At 38.0% G+C, this 10,898-nt stretch overlaps 1 protein-coding gene across 1 annotated transcript in view; it reads right to left on the minus strand.

Annotated features, from left to right (window-relative positions):
* Positions 1 to 9,864, minus strand: part of LOC123512314 (histidine-rich glycoprotein-like) — a 72,396-nt gene extending 62,532 nt beyond the window's left edge. Inside the window, exon 1 of the mRNA XM_045268651.1 lies at positions 9,765 to 9,864. Coding sequence (XP_045124586.1) covers positions 9,765 to 9,864 — 100 coding nt within the window. The remainder of the gene's footprint in view (positions 1 to 9,764) is intronic.
* Between the last annotated feature and the right edge of the window lie 1,034 nt (positions 9,865 to 10,898).

The following is a 10,898-nucleotide window of genomic DNA, read 5'->3' on the forward strand; positions in this document are numbered from 1 at the left end:
TCATTGCAAGTCACGTTTAACTTTCTCGCTCTTTCTCTTTCTCTCTTTCTCTTTCTCTCCTTCCCTTCCTTCGTTCATTCATTCATGGTGTGTTATTTGCTTGGTACTTATTCGTCTCTATTTTTTTTTTTTCTTCTTTGGTTCTCTTCTTTCTTTATTCTTTAATCTTTTCTTCCTTCGTACCTTCTTCCTTTTATTAATTTCCTTGTTTCCCTCTGTTCTTTCTTTTTTTTTCCTTTATTACTCTTTAGTTAACGATATTTTCCTGCCCTTTTTCCATTTTTTTTTTCCTTTCTCTCTTCCTTCCTTCCTTCCCTCTGTTTCCTTCTAATTTGTCTTGATTTTCTCTTACTTTCTTTTCACAACTCTTTTTCACCATACGTTATTTTCATTCCTTCCTTTTTTCCTTCCTTTTTCCCTCTTTTTCCTTGCTGTTTGTTTTCATTTCCTTTTTCGCAACTATTATTCACCTAATGATATTTCTCTTACTTTCTTCTTTCTCTTCCTTCCTTTTCCTTCCTTCCTTCCTTCCTTCCTTCCTTCCTTCCCTCTACTCCCTAATTCCCCCATCTCTTCTTCCTTATAATATTTCCCTTCCTTTTTATTCCTTCCTTCCTTCCTTCCTTTTGCTATCTAACTCATTCCCCTTCTCTCCCCTCTCTCTTTCCATTTTTCCACCTTCCGTTCACACTCCACCTCTCCCTCTTCCACCTTCCTTAAGAATTCCCTCTTCGCTTTTTGTTTATTCACCTGAGTGACTTACCAGGTCATTCCCTCGAACAGGTGAGGGGATGTACAGGTAGTAAAGCCATTCGATTACTCATCTTACCGAGGGACGTGGAATTAAGAACGTTTTAGTATGTTTAAGGACGCTGTTATCACTGTTACTCTCTCCTCCGTGCGCTGGTGTGTGAGCGAGAGTTCCTGCAAAGTTTGTGGTGTGATATGAGGTGGGGATATGAGCGAGTGTTTGTGTCTCAGTAGGGGAAAGTTGAAGTTTGATCAGGGTTTGGTGTAGTTTTATGCTTCTCTTGGCTGTGTTGTGGTACGCTGTGGTGTGTTGAGGGAATGGAAAGGAAGGTAACAGGAAAAAAATTATTGTTTGATATTTTTTTTTTTTTCATTTTCTTCGTCCTCTTCGTTCTCTTCGTCCTCTTTCTCTTTCTTTTTGTCAGTGTCATCGTCGGTGTTTCCCTCTTACGCCTCCTCCTCCTCCTCCTCCTCCTCCTCCTCCTCCTCCTCCTCCTCCCTCCCTACATTAGTCATCCATTTAATTTCGAACATAGGAAGTCTAAGGAAAACGGCAAGTGTAATTTTGAAGGAAAACTCTTTTTCAGGGGAGACATTATCATTATTATTATTATTATTATTATTATTATTATTATTATTATTATTATTATTATTATTATTATTATTATCATTATTATTATATGATTGATTCTCTCTCTCTCTCTCTCTCTCTCTCTCTCTCTCTCTCTCTCTCTCTCTCTCTCTCTCTCTCTCTCTCTCTCTCTCTCTCTCTCTCTCATGGTGGTTGGCGCAAGCTTCACAATAACACCAATTTTTTTTCTTTTTTTTTTTTTTTTGCGTTTTTTTGTTTGGTCTGCTGTGAATTGTAAAGTTTTGGCACGCTGAGAGAGAGAGAGAGAGAGAGAGAGAGAGAGAGAGAGAGAGAGAGAGACTTCCTTTATTCATTCATTCAGTCATTTATTTATTTTCTCCATAAATTATTTCCTTTGGTTAAGTTCATTTGTTAAAAAAAAAAGTATGTTATTCATTTGTTTTAGTTTGTTTACCTTGTTTATTTGCGTCTGTGTGTGTGTGTGTGTGTGTGTGTGTGTGTGTGTGTGTGTGTGTGTGTGTGTGTGTGTGTGTGTGTGTGTGTGTGTGTTGTTTTGTCTTTATGTTATTGTGTTGTCAGATTATTTAATTCTTGTTGCTGTATTTATTTGTATCTATTTATTTGGTTGTGTGTTTTATTTGGTTTAGTAGTTAAAATTTTGTTTATCTGAGTGTTTAATTTCAGGCCTTCGTCTATTTCTATGTTCTATTGTTTTGTTTTGTTTGTTTAAAAGAAAATGGAAGGAGAGAGAGAGAGAGAGGGGAAAGAGTTAAGGAGTAAAGTGAAGGAAGGAAAGAAGGAAAAAAAAGGAAGGGAAATGTCTTAAGATGAATAATAGTTGTAAAAAAAGGAAACAAAGACGAACAACAAGGAAACAGAGGGAAGAAATTACAGAAGGAAGGAAAAATAAAGGCATTTAAATAGCGTAGAATAAAGAGAAATAAAGAAAAAAAGAAAGCTATAGGGAAATAACAAGGAAATTATTGAAAGGAGGAAATAATAGTTTTTTTCGCGTTCGTTTGTGTATATCGTTTGTTTTCACTCGTTTTAATTCATTCTTCCTCTGATTTATTCGTGCATTTTATCATTCATTCATCCATCACACATTCACCAGTGTCCGCTTGTCTATTTACTTTATTCTACCTCTTTTCCTTCATTCTTGCTCCAGTTTATCACTCCATTTCACCATTCATGTATCACTTCCTGCATTTACATCATTTACCTCTTCATCTACGTACCCTGTCTCCTTTTCCTCTATCCTTTTCTCTCTCATTTTTATCCCTTAGCATTCTTAGACACTGCTTTCTCACCTGTAGAGGCAAACTGATAAGATTTCTACATTATTACCTGAAGAAGCGCTCTTGAAATCCACGCTAATCATGTTTGTGGCCCTGGAAAATAGTCGTGGTGGAGAGAGCAAGGCGAGATTCCGAATACAGGCGCTAGTCCCATACTGTATATAACCCCCGCCATCTCGCCGCTCTTACCCTTCCTCCGGCCACAGCAGCGGTCGCTCTACTCAATGCATTACAGACATAAACTTTTGGAGACTCCTGCAGCAGTTTTGGTGAAGTTTAGAGCCATCCGGAAGTGGCAATGAGTCTGTGGGATGACTTAACTTACCTGTAGGAGTAGGAGGAGGAGGAGGAAGAGGAGGAGGAGGAGGAGGAGGAATGTAAAGGAATATATAGGATAAACAGACAGTGATAGTGATGTGGGTTCAAATACAAAGAAGAAAAAAAAGGACAATAGCAGGAGGAAGAGGAGGAGAAGGAGGAGGAGGAGGAGGAGGAGGAGGAGGAGGAAGAGGATGAATACAAAGGAATATATAGGATAAACAGACAATGAAAGCGATAGAAGTAAAATAAGAGGAAAGACAACAGCCACAGTGGAAAAAAGAGGAGAAGGAGAAGGAGGAGGAGGAAGAGGAGGAGAAGAAGAAGGAGGAGGAAGATGATGACGATGATAAAGAGGAGAAGGAAAATTTATCATATATGTGTCACAACGTTAGGATTATAGGTAGTAGTAGTAGTAGTAGTAGTAGTAGTAGTAGTAGTGGTGGTGGTGATGGTGGTGGTGGTAGTGGTAGTAGTGTTAGTGGAGGGAGACACAGTAATGACCGTCAGTGCACGCTCGCTAAAAACAATAACACGCTCAGGATTTCAAAGCGTGTCGTCAAAGGCGTGTTTAAAGCGCCTAATGGCCATTTAATTCTGACACACGCGGCTCTGGAATTTAAACACTTTAAAGGGATTCCGATTCTTTTTGAAGAGCATCCGATCTTCATGACTCGCATTTTTTGTATGTATATTTTTCCACAGTTTACTATTTTTCATTATATAATTTTGTGGAGTAAATGCAGTAGTGTTTCGTGTGTGTGTGTGAGTGTATGTGTGTGTGTGTGTGTGTGTGTGTGTGTTGGTGTCCGTAATACACAATGCATTCATTCATTACCCAATCCTTTGTACATTGAAATTAAGTGAAATTGCATACACATTTATACACTCTATATTTCAGCTTCCTCTTAATAGAATGCACAAAACATACAGTGTGCATTTCACTTTCTCTCGCCTCTCTCTTCACGTACAGAGCTGAATTGGACTCTCTCTGTCTCTCTCTCTCTCTCTCTCTCTCTCTCTCTCTCTCTCTCTCTCTCTCTCTCTCTCTCTCTTATCATTTTTTTTACTTATTCCTACTTTTAACTCTTATTTAATCTTATTTCAGTTTGTTTGTCTCTCATTACTTTCTCAACATAAAGACCTGAATCTAGCCGTTTCTCACCTCTCTACCTATTTATCTATTCATTTACTTATTTTCATTATTTCACAGACTAAAAGATCTCTGTCTGTCTCTCACTCTCTTTGTCTCTCTTTCTGTCTCTCATTACCCTTTCAAATTACAGACCTGGTACTGATTTTTTTTTATTTTGCTTATTTTCTCAACTAAAAAGCTATATTTAAACTCTCTCTCTCTCTCTCTCTCTCTCTCTCTCTCTCTCTCTCTCTCTCTCTCAACATACAGAGCTAAATTTAACTTTCTTTCCGTCTCAATCTCACTGCTACCTGAGTTAATAGAGCCACATTGAACTCAGTCTCCATTTTCCTTCACTTCAGACATCATCTCTTAACATATAAAGGTAAAATATATAAAAGAAAAGCAGATTCAGAGATTTTCCGGGTCTAGTATGTATTTTGTTGTGTTGTTTTATGTGGAGGCTGAAAACGTGGACATTTTCAGCATTATTTGGGTAAAAAGGTGGATGGTTTGTTGTATCATTAAGTGCGAAATTCTCCACACGTTTTGTATCATTAACTGAAAATATGTGTACGCTCACAATTTTTTTTTTCTTTTTTTTTTCTTTACATTTTTTTATAAGATAGGACAAAAAAAAGTGAATACACCTTATTTTGCAGTAGGTTGAAAACATTTACCTTTTTTTTTTTTTATAAATTAGTGTAGAAAATGTATATACGTGTTATAGGATGCGAAAGGAGACTAAAGGAAGAGCAAACTAAAGCAGAGAAGATAAAAAAAGATAATATTTTCTTTATGTATAGAAAAAATAGATGAATAGAATTTGAATGAACTAAAAAAAAAAACATAGTAACCACACATTCTTTGCATATAGACACGTGTTATAGGATACCAAAGGAGACTAAAGGAAGAGCAAACTAAAGCAGACGAGATAAAAAAGATATTATTTTTTTGATGTATGAAAAAATAGATGAATAAAAATTAAATAAACAAAAAAAAACTTAGTAAACACACATTCTTTTCATACATAAAAGAAAAAAACACAAAGACTATCAAATATACTTAGAAAACACTCAACAAACCAAACAAACAAACAAGCAAACAAAAACACTGAGAACCATGCACATACCACCACTAACTCTCTCTCTCTCTCTCTCTCTCTCTCTCTCTCTCTCTCTCTCTCTCTCTCTCTCTCTCTCTCTGACACATTAAAACACAAGCAAAAAATAATTGAATAAATAAAAACAGAAAACAAATAAACAGTAAAATGAAAAATGAGAGAGAGAGAGAGAGAGAGAGAGAGAGAGAGAGAGAGAGAGAGAGAGAGAGAGAGAGACAGACAGACAGACAGACAGGCAAACAGACAGGCAAACAGACAGACACACACACACACACACACACACACACACACACACACACACACACACACACACACACACACACACACACACACACACACAGAGAGAGAGAGAGAGAGAGAGAGAGAGAGAGAGAGAGAGAGAGAGAGACAGACAGACAGACAGACAGACAGACAGACAGAGAGAGAGAGAGACAGAGAGAGAGAGAGAGAGAGAGAGGGGATATAAGGGGCCACGTAGGTGCACTCCTGACTTGCTCCTTGGCACTGGGAGTCATTAAGGTGAGGGATCGCAGGTGCCGCCCCGCATTACCCCCAAACACCCCTGAATGGCCTTACTTCTTTTATTAATGGCCGTGTCACCTTCCCCCGAGTCCCCGCGTCCATCACAGCCCAGCCACGCCGCCCTACTGCATCGCCCGTTTTCTTTCACCGCCTCTTGTTTTCTCCGTGATGATCAGAGAGAGAGAGAGAGAGAGAGAGAGAGAGAGAGCACATATTCTGAAACACTTCCGCTCCGCACCTTCACAATTTTCAGAGGGCTCTAGTTGAAGTGTCACAAGTTTTTAAGGATGTTTCTGTAATTTCAGTGTCATGACAAGTTTTCTGCATTACCAACAGGGAAAATACTCTTTAGAACTCGGCTAATCGTCTCTGTGGTGTTCAACCCTTTCAGTACTGGGATCCATTGAGTTTTGGGTATGATTAGACGATTGGGTGTGAGTAGAGGAAGGCTCAATGGAGGTCAGAAGATTAATGGCAAGAGTCTTCACTATTTCAATCTCTACACAAGTTTCTGAAGCTGTAGAAAGTCACCAAATAGTAAGGAGAATGAATATGAAAACACGTCATGGTACTGAATGGGTTAAAAATGGTTGCAGAGAGAGAGAGAGAGAGAGAGAGAGTGAAGTGTTTTTTAATATGGCACATGGAGAGAGGGAGACGGCAGGGTTATGTTTGTGTTATGAGTTCTGTTCGGTTGTTGTGTGTTTAAATGTTCTGTTTTCTCTCTCTTTTCTTTATTTTTCTGTCTTTTTTTTTTTTTTTTTTTTTTTTGGTTTTGTGTTAGTTGTTTTATTTTTTGGGGGTTTTATTTGGTCTAGTTTTTTCTGGTGTTTTGAGATGTTCCTTTTTCTTTTCCTTTTCTTTTCTTTGTTTTTTTATTCTGTTTTTCTTCTTTTCTTTTATTGTTTTATATATGAAGTGTATCTCCATTTTTCCTTCTACTTATTTCTTCTCCTCCTCCTCCTCCTCTTCCTCCTCCTCCATCTTTATCTTCCTTTCAACCACTTGAGTTAAAAAGACAAAGAGAATTAGCGTATGAAAAAAAGTTAATATAGATGATTATTATGCAAAACTCCTGACCCTCTTCCTCCTCCTACTCCTCCTTCTCCTCCTCCTCCTTCTCCTTCTCTACTATAACGACACACAGAAATACCAAAATAGACAACCATTAAAAACATAACAGATTCACCAGCCACTCATCACCCTCCCTTAAGACACCCATGAATAAACTGTAACTCAAACCGTGTATATAGAAAACTCAATGAATAAGATAAACAGCATAAAACCAGTACGAATTTGGATAATGAATGGCTGGATGAATAAAAGAGAGAGAAAACATCACAGCTTCAAGGGGGACTGTTTAATTGGTGTGTGTAAGTAATTAAGTAGCCATAATGAATGAGATGATTATACAAGCCTTGCCTTTGGTGCGTGGGTAGTGAATAAGGAAGGGTGAGTAGGATAACATGTCTGTGTGTCTGTTTGTTTACTGATTGAAGGGTATGGTGGCCTCTTGCAGCTTCCCTCCTTTCTAATGTTCTTATTAATGCTTGATAGATAAACAGGTAGACAGTTACAGAGAGAGAGAAAAAAATTGGTGTGTGTTTGTGTATGATAGGGAAACAGACAGACAGACAGGGAGCAGGAGAATTTGTGCCCACATGTTATGAACTGATAAATGTATAGAGAGAAGAAATAAATATGTAGATAGAAAAATAAATGCAAAAAGTGTAGGCATGTGTATTTATTTTCTGGCTGTCTGGCTGTCTGTCTGTCTGGGTGTCTGGTTGTCTGTATGTGTGCTTGTTTGGTTATGTATTTGTTTGTCTCTCTTGCTCGTTGCGGTGTCTGTCTGTCTGTCTCTGTCTGTCTGTCTGTCTGTCTGTCTGTCTGTCTGTCTGTCTGTCTGTCTCTCTCTCTCTCTCTCTCTCTCTCTCTCTCTCTCTCTCTCTCTCTCTCTCTCTCTCTCTCTCTCTCTCTCTCTCTCTCTCTCTCTCTCTCTCTCTCTCTCTCTCTCTCTCTCTCTCTCTCTCTCTCTCTCTCTCACACACACACACACACACACACATGAATACACTTACATTAACGACATGTACACTACCACCACCACCACCACCACAATTAGAAGCTCAAGGCGTTTCCTCTCACTACAGAATAATAATAATGTATTGATGGTTTCCTGCTATGAACGTGAACTAGTGTCTGTGATGCTGTATGTGTACTGTCTGTGTGTGTGTGTGTGTGTGTGTGTGTGTGTGTGTGTGTGTGTGTGTGTGTGTGTGTGTGTGTGTGTGTGTGTGTTTGCTCAAGTTCTCTCCACTGGAATTACTCTCACTTGCCTTGAAGGAGGAAGTAGGTTTGATATTTGTTCAGGTGTGTGTGTGTGTGTGTGTGTGTGTGTGTGTGTGTGTGTGTGTGTGTGTGTGTGTGTGTGTGTGTGTGTGTGTGTGTAGCCTATTCCTTCATCTCTGCACTGCGACTAAGAGAGAGAGAGAGAGAGAGAGAGAGAGAGAGAGAGAGAGAGAGAGAGCCACACCAAGCACTCAGCCATGAACATCAATAAAACCAACAAGCAACAAGTTCTTTTCACCAAGCCTTAACATAATCGAGGCTGGAGTCAAAACAAAGCAGTCATTCCTGAAATCTCACTAATGCTTAACAGAAAACGGGAAACGCCTGTATCTTGTTAACAGTATCCCATTATTATACAACAACGAAAAAAAAGTAGAAAAAAAGCATTAAAAAAAATAGAAATAAGAACGCTACACAAACATTAATTAAGAGAAGAACTATTTTTATTTGCATTTCAACCAAGAACATTAAGATAAAAATTAGACAAGAGCTTCGCAGTAAACTAGACATTTATTAAAACATTTTCCTTTTTCGTGCGTTGGTTGCGACGAGAATAGAAGAATGTCACGCGCTATTGTGAAAATTAATTACTTAAACACAGCGAGAGTCACGGCCAGCAGGTGTGTGTGTCTCTTGCGGGCATTGTAAAAAGTGGAATGATAAAAAAAGATCTGGAAAAGAGAGAGAGAGATTAGATTATGTAAAGGTAAATATTAAAGGGATGGAGGAAATATGTTAGATAGAAATGATAAGAGGAATAGTAAAGGAAATGACAAAAAGGATAAAAATGTGAAATAAGTAAAGTGACGAGTAGAAAGTGGCGAAAATAGTGAACAAGATAAGATTAGGAAAAAAAAAACTAATATGAAAGATAAAAATATACAAGGTGCAGTTAATACGAGACATGTTTAAGGAAATTATAGAAAGATGAAAGGAAAATGATGGAGTGAATATATTAAAAAAGAATGAACAGGATTAGTTTAGAAAGTGGATTTATCAAAGGGTGGAAAATATAAACATACAAGATACAATTCATGAAGAGAAATGTTAAGGGAAATTAAAAAGGTTAAAAGAGAAACATACAATACAAAACAGGTGAACATGGAAAGAATTGAAAAAAAAAATAATAATAATCTGACGAATAGAAAAGGAAATACGAGTAACAAAGAAATCATAAAATTAAGCCAGAAACAAAGAGAAAGATACCGAAAAACAAAATGACAAGGATGCAGGAAAAAATTAAACAGCTCGACACGCAAAGGAAACTGATAAATAAATAAATGAATAACATCTACGACCACCACCATCACCACCACCACCAGTAAATGAATAAATGAGTAAATGCATAAATAAAAGTTACGAATGAAGAAAATAAACTTGAAATACGTGAAGACATAAACTTAACTTACACGAATCTGAATTTGCATGATTGTTAACTTACATGATTGAACTCAGAATGTGACCACCACCACCACCACCATCACCACCACCACTACCACTACTACTACTACTACTACTACTACTACTACTACTACTACTACTATCACCACAACCACCACCACCACCGCCTCATCTTCAACACACACACACACACACACACACACACACACACGAGGGCGCGGAGTCCCAACCATTATTACCTGATTTATTAGGTAATTAGAGGTGAAATATTACCTGGCTGCTGGCGCGACTCCAGACACACGAGCCGCCACATCAACTCAGAAGCTTCACTTGAACCTTTTGAGGCTTCACTCCACTCATTGCTTCGCTTCATGGGATTCGAAGATGGTAAAGAAAATGGGGGAAGAGTTTTATTTCATATTTATTCACTTTAATACCTCTTTTTACCTCTCCATTTGTGTTTAAGTGGTGAAGGGAATGTGAAAGAAAATGGGAAGAAAGAATATGTGATTGTGATTCGAAGATGTGAAGAAAATGGGCAGCTGGTGATCTAGATTGATGGAGAATGAAGGGCAGTGTGAATGAAAATGGGAGTAAAGTAAGGGCTATTTGTGTGACTTCAAGAGAGAGAGAGAGAGAGAGAGAGAGAGAGAGAGAGAGAGAGAGTTTGCTACCACCTCTTTATATGGTAATGAACAAACGTGGCGCCATCTATTGCTTGCAGCCTCTTTATTGCCCAGAGAGAGAGAGAGAGAGAGAGAGAGAGAGAGAGAGAGTTTGGTGTTCACTTACAAAGGGAAGCCATAAAGAACAATGAGAATATAAAACAACAATGATAAAAGAAAGTAAAGGAATAAAAGAAAAAGAAAGAAGAGAAAGAAAACGTGTGAAAAAAAACTAAAGTGACAAATACATGACAATAAAAGACGAGAGAGAGAGAGAGAGAGAGAGAGAGAGAGAGAGAGAGAGAGAGAGAGAGAGAGAGAGAGAGAGAGAATTATTGAGATTGAGATTTCTTATTATTATTAGTAGTAGTAGTAGTAGTAGTAGTAGTAGTAGTAGTAGTAGTAGTAGTAGTAGTAGTAGTAGTAGTAGTAGTAGTAGTAGTAGTAGTAGTAGTAGTAGTAGTATCATTATTATCATTATTACATTATTATCACCATCAATATTACATTTCTATTCTTTTATCATCATCCTACAGTTTACTCATTAAAAAAAGAAACATGGAGAAAAAAAGAGACGAAAAAAGAAAACAGAAAATAGAGAAAAAGGTGAGGTGAGGCGGGGCAGGTGAGGTGAGGGGAGGAAGTGGCAGTGCTCAGGTGTTCAGGTGTGCTGGTATTGGCTCACCTGTGCTTAAAACGTTGTCGTGCACTAAGATAACGTGGCTTACTGTTCCCTCTGCTT

Source organism: Portunus trituberculatus, chromosome 33 (genome assembly GCF_017591435.1).
Source record: "Portunus trituberculatus isolate SZX2019 chromosome 33, ASM1759143v1, whole genome shotgun sequence".
Lineage (NCBI taxonomy): Eukaryota > Metazoa > Arthropoda > Malacostraca > Decapoda > Portunidae > Portunus > Portunus trituberculatus.